Source organism: Sphaerodactylus townsendi, linkage group LG04, assembly GCF_021028975.2.
Source record: "Sphaerodactylus townsendi isolate TG3544 linkage group LG04, MPM_Stown_v2.3, whole genome shotgun sequence".
NCBI lineage: Eukaryota > Metazoa > Chordata > Lepidosauria > Squamata > Sphaerodactylidae > Sphaerodactylus > Sphaerodactylus townsendi.
Genome location: NC_059428.1, coordinates 19,278,211 through 19,300,017, shown reverse-complemented (window position 1 = coordinate 19,300,017; position 21,807 = coordinate 19,278,211). Strand labels below are relative to the sequence as shown.

General features: G+C 47.4%; 2 protein-coding genes across 2 annotated transcripts in view; both read left to right on the top strand.

Moving 5' to 3' along the window:
* LOC125431264 (high-affinity choline transporter 1-like) overlaps positions 1 to 5,510 on the top strand; it is a 19,978-nt gene extending 14,468 nt beyond the window's left edge. Inside the window, exon 9 of the mRNA XM_048494031.1 lies at positions 5,383 to 5,510. Within this exon, the coding sequence (XP_048349988.1) occupies positions 5,383 to 5,510 (128 nt within the window). The remainder of the gene's footprint in view (positions 1 to 5,382) is intronic.
* VSTM5 (V-set and transmembrane domain containing 5) lies at positions 5,437 to 21,807 on the top strand. Its single transcript, XM_048494030.1, has 5 exons — positions 5,437 to 5,750; positions 13,998 to 14,296; positions 16,270 to 16,431; positions 17,184 to 17,352; positions 21,348 to 21,807. Exons 1-5 carry the CDS (start codon positions 5,684 to 5,686, stop codon positions 21,395 to 21,397), a joined length of 747 nt encoding a protein of 248 aa, XP_048349987.1. The 5' UTR covers positions 5,437 to 5,683; the 3' UTR covers positions 21,398 to 21,807.

The following is a 21,807-nucleotide window of genomic DNA, read 5'->3' as shown; positions in this document are numbered from 1 at the left end:
TAAAGGAAGACGGTGTGTTTATTTCCTTGCCCCGCAGAGAAGAACAGTCGAATCATGTGCATGAAGGTGAAGTTGCTAATGGGAGTTAACAGCGATAGTATTGGTTGTTGTGGGGCTTTCCGGGCTGTGTGGCCGTGGTCTGGTAGATCTTGTTCCTAACGTTTCGCCTGCATCTGTGGCTGGCATCTTCAGAGGTGTATCACAGAGAGAAGTGTGTGTGTGTTGTAGTTCTATAGAACACACAGCCTGGAAAGCCCACATGACCAGTTGAATCCAGCCGTGAAAGCCTTCGACAATACAGCTATAGTATTGTTGAAGGCTTCCATAGCTGGAATCAATTGTGGATTTTCTAGGCTTTGCAGCTGTGCTAAAACCACCAGACCATTGTCACCCAGTCCAGAAAACTCACAACAGCCAATAGAAATAGGGCCTTTCCCCACTTCCCTTAAGCCCCGCACTACTCAAGGAGAGTAGCGTGGGGTCCCTCGGCACTCCCCACTGAGAGGGGTGGCGACAGCGCAGCCGCCCCGAAGTTGCTGCTGTCACGCCCCTCAGCGCGCAGCATCCCAGGCGCTCTTCTTAACAGCGCCTTTTGATGGCCCCGCGCAGAGCACGGGGTTGTGGGGACGGCCGGGCGCACGACGAGAGTGGGGAAAGGCCCATAGTACTTTATCATTTCAACTCACTGTGGACAGAGGTAGGGATAGTCTCCTCCCTTCCTCAGATCTTTGGGGAGGGCCCTGATTCATGTGTTGTTCCGTTCCGGACATTAGCTTTGTGGATTGGGATTGCTCTCTATAGTGACATCAGTGTTTTGAAAATCCCTTCTTCAGGAGGCCTGTCTGACTCTAAACTTGGGCTTTTTGTAGTCTCCTTCCGCACATGCAGAATAATGCACTTTCAATCCATTGTCAATGCATTTTGCAGCTGGATTTTACTGTGCGGAATAGCAAAATCCACTTTCAAACAATTGAGAAAGTGGATTGGAAGTCCATTATTCTGCATGTGTGGAAGGGGCCATAGAGAGGCATGATTTAAAAAAAAAACTTTTGGAACAGTTTGAAGGTGATGCAAAGTCAAAATGCATGCTGTGTTTTCTTCTGTGTTCCTTCTAAAAGATTTCCCCACCAAATGTAGTTACCGAGTCTGGCCTTTTAAGGATAACAGGGTGGATGAAGTTCTTTCACGCTTTCCTTCTTTGCCTTTTCCCTTGAAAAAAGTTGCCCCCAATCTGAAGAAACCCAAGTCGGGCAGGGTGGGGATTGGACCTATCCTGGAAATACAACTGATGTCCGGTCCACAGAGATAAGTTCTCCTTCAGAAAATGGCTCCTTTTGGGGTGGACTCTGTGGCATTATTCCCCACCGAGATTCCCCCCTCCCCCTCTTTCTTCCTGTCAATGGAATCGACTTGAATAAATATAAGCTTTACTTTTTGCAATATACTTCTTGAGAGATTTATTTACCCCACTCAGTATCTCATTTCTCTGATTGGGCACAACGATGTTATATTGACTAACAGGGACATGATGACTACTGCTCCTGCATTTTTGCACAAGCATGATTGATATACAGAAGAGAAACAGGGGAGGGGGGGTCAGTAGAAGCAGCAAGTATCATGGAGGCAGAGCCGATGGACCCCTTTCCCTCCTATTTGCAAGCCATTTGCTGCTACAATTGTGGTAGGAATGGGCTTTGCATCCTCAGGTGGATGCAGATGAAGACAGGAGAACTATCTGGAAACCCTGGTCCATATTCAGAGGTGGGATCCAGCAGGTTCTCACCAGTTCCCGAGAGTGGGTTACTACTTATTTGTGTGTGCTGAGAGGGGGTTACTAATTGGGTCTGCTTTTCCATTAGAAGTTCTATTAGGTCCAAAAATCATAAAGTCCTGTTGTTTCCTATGTGGCTGGTTAGCGAAGGTAGAAAACGGGAGAATTCTCCCTGTTGGGCTGTTTTAAAAACATGTTTTAGAACTATGGTAAAGTTCCTTGTTTAAGAAAAGTATCCTTCTTTTGATTTCTAGAAACAAAATTAAGTATTTGAAAGTATTAAGTATTTGACAGGCAGTCAATTAGAGGAGAAGTAGTTGTTTCTGTTGGCAGTAGACGATAGGACTTGCTATAATGAGTTTAAATTATGGACAGAAAGATACCAGCTGGAAATTAGGAACTTTTTTTTTACAGTAAGAGTTTTTCACAGTAACAGAGAAATTATTAATGCCCCACCCCCAGAATGCCCGGTCACGCCCCCATCGTGCCCCGCCCAGCCCAATTGGTGCTACGCCACTGTTTGAATCCCACCACCATAGGAACCTGTGAAAATAAAGAAGGGAGTATAGTGTAAGATAACCCAAACAAAAGATGCCAAAGTGCACACTGTAAACAAAAACACATAACAAATGCACTATCCATTACATCACAAAGTCAAAAACTTTTTAAAAAATAAACTGTGCTTTGTTTTCTTTTCTTTTGTCTCTGTTGCCTCTGAAGATGCCAGGGTTTCAGTATTTGGAAAACCTGCTTGCTGTGGGTTTTCCAGGTTGTGTGACCCCGGCCTGGTAATTTTGGTTCCTAATGTTTTACCCACATCTATGGCTTTCATCTTCAGAAGCACATCACTGTTCTGTGACAAGTCTCTGAAGATGCCAGCCATAGATGCAGGCAAAACATTAGGATCAAAAACTATCCAGCTATGGCAACACAGCCTATAAAGCCTATACCAGCCAGTTAATTTTAGTGGTCAAATCCTTCAACAATATATCTGGAAAACCCATATTTGGGTATATATGTGATGCTGAAGATCTCCCTCATGCAAAGGATGTACTCTGTCTTTTAAACATATTTCATTTAATTCTTCAGATAGTTCCTCTAGATTGGAGAACCCAAAGGAACATTCTACTACCATCTCTCAGAACTGCCAGAAAGGCAGAACCACTCTTATGTATGTGTGAGGCACATGTGTGAGGAGCAGCAGTGGCGTAGGAGGTTAAGAGCTCTTGTATCTAATCTGGAGGAACCGGGTTTGATTCCCAGCTCTGCCACCTGAGCTGTGGAGGTTTATCTAGGGAATTCAGATTAGCCTGGACACTCCCACACACGCCAGCTGGGTGACCTTGGGCTAGTCACAGCTTCTCGGAGGTCTCTCAGCCCCACCTACCTCACAGGGTGTTTGTTGTGAGGGGGGAAGGGCAAGGAGATTGTAAGCCCCTTTGAGTCTCCTGCAGGAGAGAAAGGGGGGATATAAATCCAAACTCTTCTTCTTCTTCTTCTTCTTTCTATGTGTAAATGTTAGCAAAACAACAAGAAGGGCATTTGATGTGTGGGGTCCCCATAAAGATGTCCCCAAATAATCATGTGAGAACTTTTTATAGTCATGGGAATTTCTGCTGGCCATTTCTGTCGGTGTCCAGTTCATTCACTACAGCACAGGATTCCAGTGGCCTGAAGAAAAATAGTTCAAGTTTCCACATCTGCCTCTGGGACATGAATATTCAGGTTCAGCCCCAGCACTGTGGATATGCAGAAGCATAAACCAGTTTACTGGGCTAGATGGACCTTTGGTGTGAATCCAGCAGGAATGTATGTCTTTAATTTAGTGCCTTCACCAGCAGATGGCACAGAAGATCCACAGTCACGATTAATAATAACAAGGGGGCACCTGGGAGGTGTCTCATCCCTGAACTATTTTCCCTTTCCCCAAAGCCCCGAAAGCCCCTTTCCCTGTTTCCTTCTTTCCTTTCAGGGTTTCCAACTTGGAGACCTGTTGGAATCACAATAGATCTCCCAGCTGCAGAGGCTAATTCCTCTTAGGATTGCCAGCTCCAAGTAGGGAAAATCAAGGAGATTTGGGGGGGGGGGGGGGGGGAAAGCCTTGGGTAGTCAGAGTTTTGGGAGAGAAGTGATTTCAACAGGGTAAAATATCATACAGTTCACCCTCCAAATCAGCCATTTTCTCCAGGGAAATTAATCTCTGTCAGGTGGAGGTTAGTTGGAATCCAGGTTTTCTCCAGATCCCACCTGGAGGCTGACAATCAAAGAAGGAGGAGGAGGAGGGGGAGTTTGGATTTATATCCCCCTTTCTCTTCTGAAGGAGACTCAAAGGGGCTTACAATGTCCCTTCCGCCCCCCCCCCCCGCCCCCGCACCCGCACCCGCACCCACTCTGTGAGGTGGGTGGAGCTGGGAGAGTTCCGAAAAGCTGTGACTAGCCCAAGGTCACCCAGCTGGCATGTGTTGAAGTGCACAGGCTAATCTAGTTCACCAGATAAAGCCTTAACAGCTCAAGTGGCAAAGCAGGGAATCAAACCTGGTTCTCCAGATTAGAGCACACCTGCTCTTAACCACTACGCCACCGCTGCTCCCTAGAGGGCTTTTTTATGGGGAATATTGTGCTATACTATGTGCTGTGTGGAACCACCATTTCATTTATGAATATAGAAAAAGGATACCACAGCAGCGCAAAAAAAAAAAAGATCCTATTAGGAAGCCATCCACTGAATGCCTTGGGATTTACTCCCTAGTTACTCTTTATAGCATCACAGCCAGAGGTGGGATCCAGCAGGTTCTCACAGGTTCCCGAGAGTAGGTTACTAATTATTTGTGTGTGCCGAGAGGGGGTTACTAATTGGGGATTTTGCCACGTGATTTTTGCCTTAGTTACACCCCTCCTCTCAGCAATAGCACGCAGAACTTGAAGCAGTCTAGCAGGAGGTGCACCGGTGTGCGTGGCAGCCTGCGCCTGCGTACATTCGTTTCCCGCCCAAGGACCGGCGCAGCGGCTGTGTCCTTGCCACAGCCCCGCCCAGGAATGCCCCGCCCCTGGAATGCCCAGCCAGGCCCCCGCCGTGCCCTGCCCAGCCCCACTGGCGCTACGCCACAGTTTGAATCCCACCACCATGGGAACCTGTTACTAAAATTTTTGGATCCCACCACTGATCACAGCTGTAACAATAAGTGCAATATCTCCAGGGTGAAGCTTAGCACCCGGGTAAGTTGCCCTCAGTGGGTTAATTTCCAGAGAAGCAGCTGCTCTGAAAGAAATATCAATCAGAAATTCATTACATTTTCGTCCTTTTTTTTCTCCAACAACCCTGAGAGGCAGGGTTCGGCTGGGAAAAAATGGGACTACTCACCCAAGGTCCCCTCTGGCTGTGTGGGAATTTGAACCTCCTTCCTCCTAGCTTGCTTGCTCCGAACACACACCACCACACTGCTTTTCGGTGTGAGACACTGACAGCCACCGCAGCTAAAATTACACAGCCGGAGTTGAAACCTTTTACATCTGCTCCTCCCTCCTTTATGCTGTAAAGCAGGCTGGGCATCTCATTGCTTCACACGGCGTTCCCTGTAGTAATATCTCCTTTCCCTTTTCTCTTGCCTCAGCCAATGACATCCTAAGTCAATATCGGTGGATTGGAGGGTGTGACCTAAAGCCCAGCCTTCATCTCTCAGTCCTGTGGATTCTCCGGCAAAGAGAAAGGAACATGCAGGAGGAAACTTGGTTGGGCTGATCCTCCCCAGCTCTTCAGTTGGACCCTCTGGGATCTGAGCAGTCGTGGCAGCTCCCCTAGGATGGAAGGCGCAAAAGGAGAAAACCCATTTCCCTCCCTGTCTGTATCCAGAAAGGCATCTAGCAATGTGATCCTGGGTTAAATGGACACCAGCAAGCGTGGGCGTTTTTCTAATGAGGCCTCTCGCTGGTCCGCTGCGGATCGGGATCCTCTTCCTCACTGTGGGGTGGACTCTCCAGAGTAAGTGTCTTTTTCGCTTCAACCCAGTGCACCCCTTCCTAAATCAGTTTTGTGACTCCCCTTCGCCCCTATGTCAAGCCCAATTAATGTCAGGAGCTGCTGACACACTACAAGGAGAGACTTGGGGAGCTGGGGATGTTCAGTTTGGTGAAGAGAAGGTGAAGAGGTGACATGATAGCCACGTTTAGATATTTGAAGGGATGTCATGTTGGTGAAGGAGCAAGCTTGTTTTCTGCTGCTCCAGAGACTAGGACCAGGAGGAATGGGTTCAAGGGGAAGGAAAAGAGATTCCACCTAAACATCAGGAAAAACTTCCTGACTGTCAGGGCCGTTTGACAGTGGAATGCACTGCCTCGGAGTGTGGTGGAGTCTCCTTCTTTGGAGGTTTTCAAAGAGAGGCTGGAGGGCCATCTGACAGGAGTGCTTTGATTGTGTGTGCCTGCATGGCAGGGGGTTGGACTTGATGGCCCTGGGGTCTTTTCCAACTCTATGATTCTACCCTGTTTCCCCGAATATAAGACATCCCCGGAAAATAAGACTTTGTAGAGGTTTTGCTGAAGTGCGAAATATAAGGCATCCCCCAAAAGTAAGACGTAGCAAAGTTTTTGTTTGGAAGCATGCCCAACGAACAGAACACGGAAAAATAAGACATCCCCTGAAAATAAGACATAGCGCATCTTTGGGAGCAAAAATTAATATAAGACACTGTCTTATTTTTGGGGAAACACAGTATGATTTCTTTCTGCCTCTGAGGCAGAACTGTTGGCTGGAGCACCAGTCAGTACACAAGAGGCAGTGATGTGCAATTTGCACCTGATGAATTTTTTCACTGCCATAAAAGCAGCTTTGCTAGATCTGCTAGGGACCTGCAGGGCTCAACACCCCTTTTCCAGCAGTGTCCAGACGAACAGTGCACCCTCTCCATCCAGTACCCCAACTGGTATTCAGAGATTCCTTTCAAACATCAGGTTTCAGTTAGATTACAGTGTTCATCAGCCATGTTAGCTGCACGAGGCAGAAGTACATTGCTACAGCTTGTGGCAGTGAGTTCCATCTGCTAATTGTACTTTGTGTGACGAAACGTATTTTGTCTTCCCCAACTATGGCCGTTTTCCCACACCAGTAGCTGCGCGCTACTGTAGGCAAGTAGTGCGGGTCCCCCGGCACTCCCCACTACAGGGGTGGCGACAACGCAGCCGCCCCGACGCCTAGCAGGGCTGTCACGCCCCCCTCCAGTGCCGCATCGTCTATTTCCTGGCTCTTTCCCAAGCGTGCTGCCTTTTGATGACCCTGCATTAGTGGGAAGCCCCGGGCGCATCAGTGAAGTGACTTCAAGGCTTGAGAGCGAAGCGTCGCGGCATAGGGGGGTCGAGTGGCAAGTGGAAGCCCTATGAGTGTCTTCCCCTCCGCGGCCTGGTCCCACTAATTCCTGAAAGTAATGAGTGATGAGAAAGGGTGAAGAAATCTTCCTGTAAACTTCCTCCACACAAACTGTAATGTGTAAGGAATGCCTATCATGCACTTTCGCCTTCTTTTAAATTAGCCCCAAACATTTTCCGATGAAGAAAAGCGCTCCAATCCATTTTGATTGCCTTTTTTTCTTGCCCTTTGTCCAGCTCAGTTTTTGAGATGGGCTGACCAGATTACTGAATGTGGCTTCAACGTAGGTTTATATGAAAGACACAAATTAAACCAACAGTTATATTTCTCTCTCGCTTTCCTGATAAGTCCGTAATGAGCATGGTATTCCTAAAAGCGTGCCGAAGTAATGCTGAGAAAACCAATTGCAGGTTAAATTTGCCACACTTCATTTTTTCTCCTCTGCCTTTTGCCTTCCACACCCTTTTCATTGTGTTGGGGAAGTGTAGGTATTTGCCAGGCGGCAAGCCAACTGGATGAACTGTGCCCAACAGGTTAGCAGTTTTATTTAGGCTTGGCAATTTTTTTTTAAAAAAGGAACTGTTTGGCGGCTACTTTCACTGTTTACCGAAACAAGTTTTTGAGCATCTGGAATAAAATGTAATATGTGCACAAAACCAGGGCTGGGGGGCCAGAATAGCCTACCTTTTTTCTTGATGATGACTTCATGTGTTTTGCATTAGCGCCAAAATATGATTGTAAGGCTAAGTCTTGGCCCAAACTAAACCTCCATAATGAGTAAAGGGGGTGGTACACAACCACAAAGTAGTAAAGGACAAAATTGTGCCCATAAAATTGTACCACAAGGATACAGCTGAATGCTGACAAAATAAAGCCTCCAACTGGAGTGCAATAACAGCAGAGTTTTTATTTATATATTTTATTACAAACTTAAATGGAAATGTACACAAGTTTACAAGTGTGTAACAAACCAGCCATCTACACAAGAGCAAGCTAGCCGGAAATCTAGACTCTAGGCGCCGAATCATTCTGTGAATGGTGAAACTTCAAGGCCTCATTAAATCCAGCCTATAATGAATTCGGAAACGTGAAACTTGTTCCAATGAAATGGGATCATCGAAAAGGACTCTGCTCTGCTAGCTTGACATTTGTGGATGATTGCAGTTTTGGGATTGCCACCCCCTTGCTTTTTTTCTGGCTAGTCTGTTTATAGAGGAGGAGGAGAAGAAGCTTTAGATTTATATCTCCCCTTTCTCTCCTGCAAGGAGACTCAAAGGGGTTTACAAACTCCTTACCCTTCCCCCCTCATAACAAACACCCTGTGAGGTAGGTGGGGCTGAGGATGGCAAACCATCCCATAAACTGGATTTGGGGTGGAGCCCGGGGAGGACAGCTACCTCAGTGGGGCATAGAGTCCATAGAGTCCACCTTCCAAAGCACCCATGTTCTCCAGAGAACCTGATCCCTGTAGTCTGGAAATCAGCTGTAATTCCAGGACAAACCCAGGCCAGGCCCCACTTGGATGCTGGTGTCCATGTAAAGTGGGGGCGGGGGGGAGGTTTGTAAACATTTCAACTACCTTCAGATAATCCACAGTAAATGACTTGAAAGTGCCACCTTGATCTGTCTAGCAAGTTCTTATTCTACCTTTCTTCCCTGGTGCCTAGGGCAGCATATCCAGAATCTCCTTTCACTTATCCTCATAACAACCCTGCGGAGCAGGCTAAACTGAGAAAGAGCTAGTGCTGGCATGAGGTCACTGAGTGGGCTTCATGCAGAGGTGGGATCCAGCAGGTTCTCACAGGTTCCCGAGAGTAGGTTACTAATTGTTTGTGTGTGCTGAGAGGGGGCTACTAATTGGTGATTTTGCCACGTGGTTTTTGCCTTAGTTACGCCCCTCCTCTCAGCAGTAGCGAGCAGAACTTGAAGCAGTCTAGCAGGAGGTGCAGGGGCGTGCGTGGCAGCCTGTGCCTGCGTGCATTCGTTTCCTGCCCAAGGACCTGCGCAGCGGCTGCCTCCTTGCCCCAGCCCTGCCCCTGGAATGCCCGGCCCCGCCCCCGTGTGCCCCGCCCAGCCCCATTGGCGCTATGCCACAGTTTGAATCCCACCACCATGGGAACCTGTTACTAAAATTTTTGGATCCCACCCCTGGCTTCATGGCAAAACAGGACTTTGAGCCTGGATTTCCCAGATCCTGATCCAACATTTTAATCACTACATCCCACTGGTTTTTACCTATTTCTGGCAAACAGGGTGGCAGCGTATTTTTTTAAAAAAAATTCCTTTAGAGCGCAACATGCTCAGCATGTGGGTGATCAAGATTCCTCCGGTCGTCTTTCACAACAATGGCATTCTCTTGCAGTTTTACGAGCTGTGGGGCATTCCCGGCCGTGCCCTGCTACTATGGCTCTGTGCCGGCGCCCGTGAGCATGCAGAGAGGCGTGGACTGTTTACTTTCAAGGCAGAAACAAGTCTGTTTGGATCGGGCAGGCTCGGGAAACATGAGATCAATGGACACGTTGAAAGCTGGGGGGAAAAAAAAACACCCCAGAAAACAGAAATTGCATTATCTATGCACGGGGTGGTGGAAGAAACACGGGATGGAGGTTAAAAAAGTAGCCCCGTATTAAGTTGTCTCCTTCCTCATATGACACCCCCTGTGCTTAATGTTTTCATCCTGAGAGTTTCTTAGCCCTTCTCAAAATTGGCTGCCACAATTGAAAAGAAAATGCGTCGCAGTGATGTCAGGATAGGGAGAGGCAGGAAGACCATTTGACATTCGACGCTGCCATTTGCTGCAGTAGATGTGGGTTTTCTTGAGTCTCTGCCCCAAATTTGGCAGGCTTCCAAGAAGGCGCCTGGCTAACTGAATTCCAAGCAGCTTCTGAGGCTCTTATGGGATATTGGAAGAGTTTTGAATCGATGGTCTGGATCCAGGACATGATAAATGCTTCATTTTAGGATGGCAAATTCCAGTAGGTGCCTTGAAGGAGGCAGTGACTTGAAGGGAAGAAGAAGAGGAAGAAGAGGAAGAAGAGGAGGAGAAGGAGGAGTTTGGATTTATATCCCCCCTTTCTCTCTTGCAGGAGACTCAAAGGGGCTTACAATCTCCTTGCCCTTCCCCCCTCACAACAAACCCCCTGTGAGGTGGGTGGGGCTGAGAGAGCTCCGAGAAGCTGTGACTAGCCCAAGGTCCCCCAGCTGGCGTGTGTGGGAGAGCACAAGCTAATCTGAATTCCCCAGATAAGCCTCCACAACTCAAGCGGCAGAGCGGAGAATCAAACCCAGTTCCTCCAGATTAGATACACGAGCTCTTAACCTCCTACGCCACTCGAAAGATCCTTCTTCATGATAACACAAGTAGTTGACCAATCAGTTTCTGGGGGAAATTTGCTCAAGTGCATGACGGCAGTGCTATTCCAAGATTTTTTGGGGAGGAAATTGATCTCAGCCTGGCTTGAGAAAATGAAATGCTAACTGCTCTGGTTATCCGGAATACCTTTACCAGGAGAGAGGGGTGGGGGTGGAACTGTGTTAGGTCTCAAACCTTGAAGCAATAAACGGACTCTGTATTGTTGATCAGCAGCGTTTATTGATTGGCATCGAAGCACCCAGCTTAACAAAGCCAGTTCTGCCGAATCTGGCTTTTGCTATCCCCTTTATTCAGAAGTTGATTCTCCCTCCCTTTTCCCCAAACAATGTGAAAAAGAGTTATTTTGGAGCTGAGGCACCCCAAGGTCAGCAATAGATGGAAATAAAGCCACCTGGCTTCCTGCCCCCACAGGACAATGGAAACATCCCATTTCCCATGAGGCCAAAAGTGTCAGGGGTAAGCCTAGTTATCTACTTGGCATGTGAAGCCATAAAGCAAAGATCAAGGAAACAATGTCCCAGGACAGCAGTGGTAACATATAGCAAACTGGTTACATATATCTTATAGCAATTACATTAAGCTCAGAATGCATCTCAGTCAATTAGATACAATCCCCCTGACGCCTGTCTAGTATTCGAATGGGAGACCACTAAGAAGTACCAGGGTTGCTATGCAGAGGAAGGCAATGGCAAACCACCTCTGTTTAGTCTCTTGCCTTGAAAAGCTGATAAGAGTTCACCATAACTCGGCCGCGACTTGATGGGGCTTTATACGCATGTCCCCACTTAGCAGCCTTAGCCCCAGATTCTTTAGCTTTTCCTTCTAATGAAAGTGTGCCAACCCATTAATCTTTTTGGTGTCCCATATATATATATCTGGCTGGCCCTTAGAGTTAGTTGACTGCCAACATAAGTCTTGGTTTTTATATTCTCAAAGGGAGAGCAAGCAAGTTTCTCTGTGCTGCACTAAGCACAGCCTACTAATTGAATTTGATCCTCTGTTCTATCCTACGCAATTTGAAACTCCCATCCAGCAATGCCCCCCCTCTCTCTCTCCCTCCCCCCTCACTCTCTGAGTCTTTTTCTTAACAGAGAAAATAAACACAAGGGCAATTCAAAAGGTTTGCATCTCTGTTGGTCCTAATGAAAGAAATCTGACTGTTCCTTGGATTTGTGCTTTTAAATGTGTGTCTGTTGTTTCTCTTGCTGCTGCCTGAAGTTATTGATTTCCATTTTGCAGCAGTGATTTGCAACCCCTTCGCTGGCACGACTGCATTGCAAGCAATCTTTGCTGTTCTCTTCCCATGTATAATGCAGATCCTTTGGCAGCAGATTAGCTGCTCAGACTTGAAAGAGAACTTGCCTTTTTTTAAAAAAACCTCAGTGGCTTTCAGGTATATCACTTTTCTCTGACTATGTGTTAGGTCTCGAACCTTAAGCCCATAAATGGACTCTGTAGTGTTGATCAGTAGTGTTTATTGATGAGGCATCAAGGCACCAAAGCTTGGCAAAACCAGTTCTGACAAACCTGGCCTTTGCCATCCCCTTTATCGCATTGCAAGTCCCCCCTCCTGCTTTCCCAAGAAGTTGTGAAAAACAGTTCCCAGAGCTGAGGCGCCCCAAGGTTGGCAGCAGAAAGTACCGTGTTTCCCCGAATATAAGACAGTGTCTTATATTAATTTTTGCTCCCAAAGATGTGCTATGTCTTATTTTCAGGGGATGTCTTATTTTTCTGTGTTCTGTTCGTCAGGCATGCCTCCAAACAAAAACTTTGCTATGTCTTACTTTCGGGGGATGCCTTATATTTCGCACTTCAGCAAAACCTCTACTATGTCTTATTTTTCGGGGATGTCTTATATTAGGGGAAACAGGGTAAGAGAAAGCCACCTGGCTTCCTGCCCCCACGAGATAACGGATGCCACTCTGTTTCCCATGGGACCACGGTGTCAGGGGAAGCCTAGTTATCTACAAAGCATGTGAAGCCATAAAGTAATGATCAAGGAAAGAATGCTCCAAATGGCAGTGGTAACATATAGTAGGCTGGTTCCATATATCTTTTAGCAGCATTCATTTGTAGCTTAAAGCAGTGATATTGAGTTAGGAATGCGTCTCAATCTCATAGATATAATCCCCCTGACACTATGGTAACTACAGTTTTTATTATGATATTGCCTTATTTAAACCCCGCAGAACCGTAGAAAGAGCGCCTGGCATGCCGGTGCCGGCTACGGCCTTCCGGGCGCACACGCTCCCCCAACCCCCGCTCCTCCATGAGTCACGGGTCATGAACTGCCTGACTCGAGGTCACCAGGTGTCCCATACAAAGGGACAAAGGGGCTCCTGCCCTCAGGTGAAGATTAGGCCCAGACACGGATGCTTCCTCCCGCACGTAGCAGCCCGATGAGATCATGCATCACATGATGACCTCCCGCTCTCCCGATCTCCCGACCTCCCGTTCTCCCGCCTGCCCGACCCCTTTACACGCCCCCATCGAAACCCTAATAAAAGGTGTGAGGGGCGAGCGCACGGCAGAGTTGCCAGGATCATGGGATCCCGCACTTCCTGCTTGCTGGCTCTCTCCACCAGATGAAATCTCCGCATCTCGTCTCTTCATTGGGACCTCGTGGGTACGACTACATAAAAGGACTTTTAAAATTATTTTTTATACATCCTAGTGGCACAGGGGAGAGTAAAACTCTCTACCGTAATATTCTTATAATAAAACCTTCTGCAAAAATAAAAGCATCCATTCATCTGAAGCAGGGGTTAGGCGTTTTGAAATTGGCCATCGGCTTTAGGATAACGATGTTTCGCCCAACATGAATAAAATCAAAACATCCTGGCCCAGATTATACCCACAATCCTCCAGCAACTCTGATTTTTGCACTGGAAGTTTGTGGCAGTCACAGATAAACCAGAAGAGGCAAAAACTGAAGTGAAGTTATGGTAGACTGAAAAATCAATGAAATATAATGTGGGCTTTGCTTCATGGAATTCTCTGCTAGTTAAGCTGGAAATCCACTTTCAGTTTGCTTCTCCCTTGTTAATTAACACCTTATTTTGCATCGTTTCCTGTTTACTCAACCACAGAAAGGGAACTTAATGAATAAGAAATTTGAGCACCAAAGATGAAAGAACTTCCAAGAAACAAAAATACTATTTAAAAAGGCATGTTTGTGTATGTTTAGATTCTTATTTTGGAAGGAACCAATTGGCTTAATGGGTTAATGTACTAAGCCTGTTAGAACCCAATCTGTTTGATCCTTAAGTCAGAGCATATTAAGTAACGGAACCAAGTCCTGTACTATCTGAAGAAGATTTAAGCTTTCTGAAACTGACCAAACTTATTTGAGCCTGTGTATGAAAACAGATAGTGAAGCTAAGGATTTCAATGACAGGCGTAGCTCACCAGAAAATAAAGCTAAGCTTTTCAAAAGTAGCCCCCAGGTTCACAATAATAATGTGATTTATTTTATTTAATTTTATTTGCTCCAGGAGAAGTTTCATTGCACGTCTCACAACCCAGCATAAACGCCACAGTCGCACAGAACATTTTGCTGTCGGTCGCGTACACCTGCAAAGGGGTCCCTGTCATTGGGTGGAAGCACACAGCCACATGGGGCACCTCCGAAATCATCGAGTGGAAACCGGGGACTTACACCAACATCTCCAGCAGTTACAGAGACAGGGTGAACATTTATAGCAACGGTTCTCTACAGATCCTGAATGTGGCTATGAGAGATTCGGGCTATTACTTGGTCAAATGCATGGAAGAGCCTTTGGAACTACTTACCTAATGCACCCATCCTTTACTGGAAATGTTTCTGGAAAAATGGGATAACCCCCTCTTCAAGCCAAGTTGCCAGCTCCATTTTGTAATACTTCTAGGGATTTGAGGGTAGAATTTGAGGAGGGGGAGGGGCCTTAGGAGGTTACAAGGCCTCAGACTCCGCACCTCTCCATGTTTCTGTACTTTGGAAGGAGCTTGATCCTCTTGGTCTGAGGGTCAATCAGACTTCTGGGAGATCCCCTGAACCCTACTTGGTGGTTGGATAAACTGCAACAACTTTGATGGGCTTGGCCATTCATAAGAACATCAGAACATAAGAACAAGCCAGCTGGATCAGACCAGAGTCCATCTTAGTCCAGCTCTCTGCTACTCAGAGTGGCTCACCAGGGTGCCCTTTGGGAGCTCTGGCGCAGGGATGTGAAAGCAATGGTCTTCTGCTGCTGTTGCCTCTGAGCACCTGCTGGTCTGCTAAGGCACTCTGTAATCTTGGGGATCAAAGAGGATCAAGATTGCAGCTTGGCAACTGGACTTCTCCTCCATAAATCTGTCTGGCCTCCTAGTAAAGCTTATCCAGGGTTAGGTGGCTACCACCACCTCCTGTGGTGGTGGCAGCACATTCCAAAGCTCACTCAAATCACACGTAATGCCATGCTGAAGAAGCGTTTCCTCTTTATTAGTCCTAATTCTTCCCCTAGTATTTCTAGCCGTGATGGCCCCTGGTTCTAGAAAGGATTGGTGAGAAAGAGAGAAAAAATTCTCTCTGTCGATATTTTCTACTCCTACGTATAATTTTATAGACTCTCAATCAACTGACAGGGAAGCCTTTATTGGCATAGACTGCAGTACAACAATAGCCACAAACAGATTTCAAGTGCTATATACAATACAGGTGGGATATACATGTTAGGACGTAAGGGAAATCTACTCGGGTACTTAGTAATTTCCAGGAGGAAAAGTCTCACCACTGGGCATACAGAGAGAGGTTGATTGTGGGGCTAGTCCAACAAGTAGTAAAATCTAAAGCTAGACTCTAACTGCATCTCCCCCCTCAGCCGCCTCCTCTCCAAACTAAAGAGTCCCAAACGCTGCAGCCTCTCCTCATAAGGAAGGTGCTCCAGTCCCTCAATCATCCTTGTTGCCCTTCTCTGCACTTTTTCTATCTCCTCAATGTCCTTTTTGAGATGCGGCGACCAGAACTGGACACAGTACTCCTGGCGCGGGGTCGCACTCCACGGGCTTTGAGTATTATATTCACTTTGAAAAAATTCAAATCGCAAGGAGCAATATAGATCCTGCCTCTATAGTAGTTTCTGTGCTGCTTCCACACGGGTCTTTGATGGAGAGCTGCCAGCCCCCCCGATTTTGGGGGTGCTTCCACACAACATGGAGCCAGCTCATTCCAAACATCTCCTGTGAGATTCTCACGTTTCCCTTTTTAGCGGCTCATTCCTCCTGCTTTTCCTATGTCCTTCTCAAAACTGTGGCCAGGTTTCCACAGGGACTGCAACCTTTCCAAGCGTGTCCCTGGCCAATTTTCCGGTTGGGAGTAGGTGGCGCAAAAACGACATTGGAGAATCCACTTCCCAACCTGAAGAAATTAGCCATCCCTTCTTAGGGATATCAATAGGTTTTGAGGCAGAAAAAGAAGTACTGTCCCTTTAAGGGAGGCTCAAGGGAGTATTATTTCTCCCCCCCCCCGCCCCCATGTTATTTGCACCTGTGCTTCTCCTGCCCATCTCTATGCACAAAGCCTCTTTTAAAGGAACAGGACATTTCTTTTCCCCTCAAGGTGCAATGACAACCTCAACCCTGCCTTAAATGACTCCTTGCTTCTCAAAGACATAGTTGTTAAAGGAGACAGAGGTGGAGCGCTCACGGGGATGTGTGCGGGTCACATGTCCCCGGGCACACGCCAGCTAGTCATGTGGGGTGCACAGGATCCCCCCACACCCCTCCCCTCGACTCCCGCTTTGCCAGGCTGATCCTTCAGCCAGCAGAGCCTCAGCCGGCCAAAGGACCAGGCTGGGTCACCGCTGGGTGCTCCTTGGCCCCGCTGCACCAGGCCACTGCCGGACGTCCTTCAGACAGCCCCGCCAGGATGCTCGAGGGGTGGCCTGCCGCTGGCTCCCGCTGGCTAAGGTAAGTGGGGTGCAGGGAAGCAGGGGGGAGCAGGAGGATGAAGGGTGGCTGGAGCAGGTGTTGCCCCAGGCACCACGCACACACACACACCCGCCTCTGAAAGGAGATGTTAACATAGCAGAATGTAGTATTGCCAGGTTCCCATGGCTACTGGTAGGGGTTGGGATCCAAAAATTTTAGTAACAGGTTCCCATGGTGGTGGGATTCAAACTGTGGCGTAGCGCCAATGGGGCTGGGCGGGGCACAACAGGGGCGTGGCCGGGCATTCCAGGGGTGGGGCATTTATGGGCGGGGCTGTGGCAAGGACACAGCCGCTGCGCCGGTCCTTGGGTGGGAAACGAATGCACGCAAGCGCAGGCTGCCACGCACGCCGGTGCACCTCCTGCTAGACTGCTTCAAGTTCTGCGTGCTACTGCTGAGAGGAGGGGCGTAACTAAGGCAAAAATCACGTGGCAAAATCACCAATTAGTAACCCCCTCTCGGCACACACAAATAATTAGCAACCTACTCTCGGGAACCTGTGAGAACCTGCTGGATCCCACCTCTGGGTTGGTGGTGGGAGCAGGATTGCCAGCTCCAGGTTGGGGGATTGCTGGAGATTCGGAGGTGGCGCCTGGGAAGGCAGGGATCTCAGTGGAGTCCAGGGCCATGAGACAGCCTCCACAGTATCCATTTTCTTCAGGAGATCTGATCTGTGTAGCCTATTCCTTTGTAGGCTCCTGAATGCAAATGCTTCCCTGTTCAATCATCAGAGGTGCTGCTGTGTTTCTACTCCCTCTGCAGAGATCCTGTACGAGGACCTCCACTTTGTGGCCGTTTTCTTTGCGTTCCTGATCGCCGTGTCTGCCGTTCTCATCTGCCTCATGTGGCTGTGCAACAAATCCCTGCATCTGCTGCAGAAGGAGCGGCACCAGTTGAAAGGTAAGGCTGGCAGCAATGCAAACATCCCAGCATAGAATGCTCTCTTTTTATTTACTTGTTGAATATCTTTAGCCCCGCCCTTCCTCCAGGTTGCTCTGAGCAGCAGACGCTGCTCTCTCCTCGCCTTTGTTTTATGCTCAGAACAATTCTGTGAGTTAGGATAAGCAGCAACGGATGGCCCAAGGTCAGAGAATGTCCTGGGGAGTGAATGCCCCTAAAAGCATAAGTGTCAAACTCAGGCCTTCCAGATGTTCATGGACTACAATTCCCAGCAGCCCCTGCTAGCATGGCCAATTGGCCCTGCTGGCATGGGCTGATGGGAATCATAGTCCATAAACAACTGGAGAGCCTGAGTTTGACACCTATGCATAAGGTATCTGGAGGTATGCATGGGCATACAAAGGCTTGTACCAAGAATAAAAATGTGTTGGTCTTAAAGGCGCCGTTGGATGCAAACTTTTTTCTGTGGCTTCAGACCAATACAGCTACCCACTTGATTTTAACACGTTTTCCAGGTCCTAGTCTAGTGACCTAAATGCTTTCATTTCCTCCCCTAAGGAGTTCTGAGAAATGCATGTTATAGTATATAGTTCTAGGGTTACCAAGGTCCTTCAAGTCCCGAATTCTGAGACTCATGGGATGGGAAAACGGCATGGGTGATGTCACATTGCTTGACTAATACTTTAATTAATTAATAAGCCTTTATTCGCTTGACTAATACTAATGGCAGTAGTTTTGCACACCACTAGGTAATGGGCCATGAGTCTCAAATTTATTGAAGCGGAACTTCTGAACTTCCTGCAGTTTTTGGGATCCGCTTGCAAAAAGTGGTAAAGGGATTAGTGTCAGACTAGGATCGGGGAGACCCAAGTTCAAGTCCCAACTATGCCATGGAAGCTTTCTGGGTGACCTTGGGCCAGTCACATACCTTTGACATAGTCTGCATACCTCACTGGGTTGTTGTGAGGATAAAGACGAGGAAAGGAGAACAATATAAGCCACCTTGAGTCTCCATTGGGGAGAAAGGTGGCAGATGAATTATGTAAATCAATAATAAAATAAATAAAGCTACATTGGTTTTAAAGCCATTGGTTTAATTTATAAGTGGGTGCTCATTACTGTGTTGAATTGATTTTAATTGTTTTTATAGGAATGTCAAAATGGATGTTTTCTTAGTTCATACGAGGCTAAAGTGAGTTACAGCCAAATTAAGAGGAATGGTTCCTTCTTGAAAGGTGACGCACCTGAATTTCAAAGCATTCAGTCCATTGGAAGCATAAGAACATAAGAACGAGCCTGCTGGATCAGACCAGAGTCCATCTAGTCCAGCACTCTGCTACTCGCAGTGGCCCACCAGGTGCCTTGGGGAGCTCACATGCAGGATGTGAAAGCAATGGCCTTCTGCTGCTGCTGCTGCTGCTGAGCACCTGATCTGCTAAGGCATTTGCAATCTGAGATCAAGGAGGATCAAGCAGTTAAAGAAATCTTTTTTCCAGCCTTAATTTTGCTTCCTTGCTACTGGCGGGAAAGATTCTCCCAGTGCTTTGAAACGGACAAAGTAATAGGCAAACAATGTCAGCTATTTACTTTAGGATGCTAGCAACTGCGAGGAAGGCAGGCAGGCTTCTGAGTTGCTAAGCTATCAAACAAGCTTATTGTACACCTTACCCTTAGAAACCCTCTTTTATTTTGAAAATACATTCAAACTGCTCCCATAAAAGGGGAATGGGATAAAATCATAAAACGGCCAAAAAATAATTAAACTTAACAAACTACTGAACCCCCCACCATTGCGTACAAGATAGATTTCAAAGCAAAGGATGGCATGAATGGTACAAAGACTATAAATGGCCCTAATATGCAGCTCAGAGGCCCACTCCACACAGCAAATGTGTAGCAGGCTGCAGTCAGGATAAAGTAACCCGTTTTCCTGTTTTCACATTCGCGTGCATCCGTGCAGGCTGCGATTGAAACCCACGGAAACAATCCGGGTTGCTGTTGCATCTTTGCACAGAGGCGTGTATATAAGAACATGAGAACTAGCCTGCTGGATCAGACCAGAGTCCACCTAGTCCAGCTCTCTGCTACTCGCAGTGGCCCACCAGGTACCTTTGGGAGTTCACGTGCAGGGTGTGAAAGCAATGGCCTTCTGCTGCTGCTGCTCCCGAGCACCTGGTCTGCTAAGGCATTTGCAGTCTGAGATCAAGGAGGATCAAGATTGGTAGCCATAGATTGACTTCTCCGCCATAAATCTGTCCAAGCCCTTTTCAAAGCTATCCAAGTGAGTGGCCATCACCACCTCCTGTGGCAGCATATTCCAAACACCAATCACACGTTGCGTGAAGAAATGTCTCCTTTTATTAGTCCTAATTCTTCCCCCCAGCATTTTCAATGAATGCCCCATTTACTTCCCACCAATATGCAGGCATGCACAAATTCGCACAAACCCCCACAGCCAGGATGATGTTTCATGATACTCTGCACCTGCATAGCCACGCAGATGTAAGCTGTGAAGGAAAATTAAAAAAGGAAAATGGAGCCAAATAAAGTGGCTGTGGCGAGCGGCTGCAACCTGGGATTTTTGAAAAGACTCACTAAGTAGCACAATTCTTAAAAAAACTGGTTTTGGGGGGGGGGAATAACACGGGACAGACTCGTTTCAGGGGTGGGATCTGTGCAAAGTGTCCCCTCAAAATGGAGTTTTTACTGTTCTAAACCTTTGTTTGTTGGCCAGTATGGTGTAGGCCCTAGCTTACCTTTATTGAGTCTTAGTAAGGGTGTGTGTTAAGTACCATTATGTCTCTTCCTAATCACAGTGACCCTATGTATTACTGTTCTCCCAGACATCTGATTGTTAACAGGCCTGCTCAGGCCTTGCAAACTGAGGACCATGACTTCTGTCACAGAATCAATCCATCTCATCTTGGGTCTTCCTCTTTTCCTGCCGCCTTCTACTTTTACTAGCATTATTGTCTTTTCCAGTGACACCTGTCCAGTGGCGTAATGTCCATTGGGCAATGTGGGCAGCTGCCCAGGGCTCAGGAATTTTGCAGGGCATGCGGCTGCGTTTTTATTTTTTGGTGTTTTTTCACATTGTGGCCTGCAGGGAGCACATTTTTAGAGATATCGGCACCAAAATGTCAGGGTATCATCAGGAGACTGTCCTGATGATGCCTCCCAAGTTTGGTGCTGTTTGGTTCAGGGGGTCCAAAGTTATGGACCCCCAAACGGGTTGCCCCTATCCCTTATTGTTTCCAATGGGAGCTAAGGAGATGGGGGCTGCAACTTTGGGATGGGGTGGCAGGACTAGCAGTCAGGGGTGCACGTGCACCTGAGCAACCCACCGACTGTGCTGCTTTTCCCTGGATGCCGCCGCTGCCCATCACCGCCCCCCCGCCCCCTGCATATCATGCTCTTTTGCCGGTAAGGGGGGCACCTAAGTTCAGCCGGCAGGAAGGGGGGAAGCCACAAGCCACCAGGGGAGGAGGATGGGGGAGCTCTGTCTCCTTCCGCCACCCATGGGGGGCATCAAACTCAGGTTTTGCCCAGGGCTCCAGTTTTCCTCGTTACGCCCCTGCACATGTCTTCTCATAAAGTGACTAAAGTATGACAGCATCAGTTTAGCCTTGTAGGTTCTAGGGCAGGGGTAGGGAACCTGCGGCTCTCCAATTGGCCATGCTGACAGAGGCTGATGGGAATTGTAGTTCCTGAACATCTGGAGAGCCGCAGGTTCCCTACCCCTGTTCTAGGGAGTCCAGGCTTGATTTGATCTAGAACCCACTTATTTGTCTTTTGGGCAGTCCACATGATCTCCAAAACTCTCCTCAAACACCACATTTCAAAGGAATCTACTTTCTTCTTCTCGGCTTTCTGCCTTGTCCATAGTTCATTGATTCTCAGTACCTTTGTTTAATCTCAGGTTAGGAAGAACTCTCCAAGTTGATTTCAAAATGCCTTCTTTCCAAAAAGGTTTATTTTCTCCTTTTTGTTTACAGAGAGTGTGAGTGCAACGGAAGAGACCGAACTACAAGAGATGGGATGTTAGCAAAGAACTCCCCGCATGAAATCAACTCACCTTTCTACCCCTGCAGAAAACGAGGTCAATGCATGTAAAACCGTATATGAGAGAAACCTTTCCGTGTGCTTTTGTGTACAGTGAAGGCTGATCCACTCAGTTTGAGAACTGCTGCAGTTTCAAAGTCATTATTTATAAGGAACGTGGTTGAAGATAAAATGCTTGCATTGTTTTATCTGGTGTCCATGCACAAGGAGGTATGTTCTTGTCACGTTTTTGATACTATCAAGGTGAGGCGATGCAGCACATATGTTGCGATGGCTGCACACGTACAGCTTTCTCGAATGCATGCGGGCAGCACAAGAGGTCACGGCGTTTGAAACGTTGCAATTGTTTACTGACAATTTAAAAATAAATTTGCAAAGGCACTGTTAATGGTT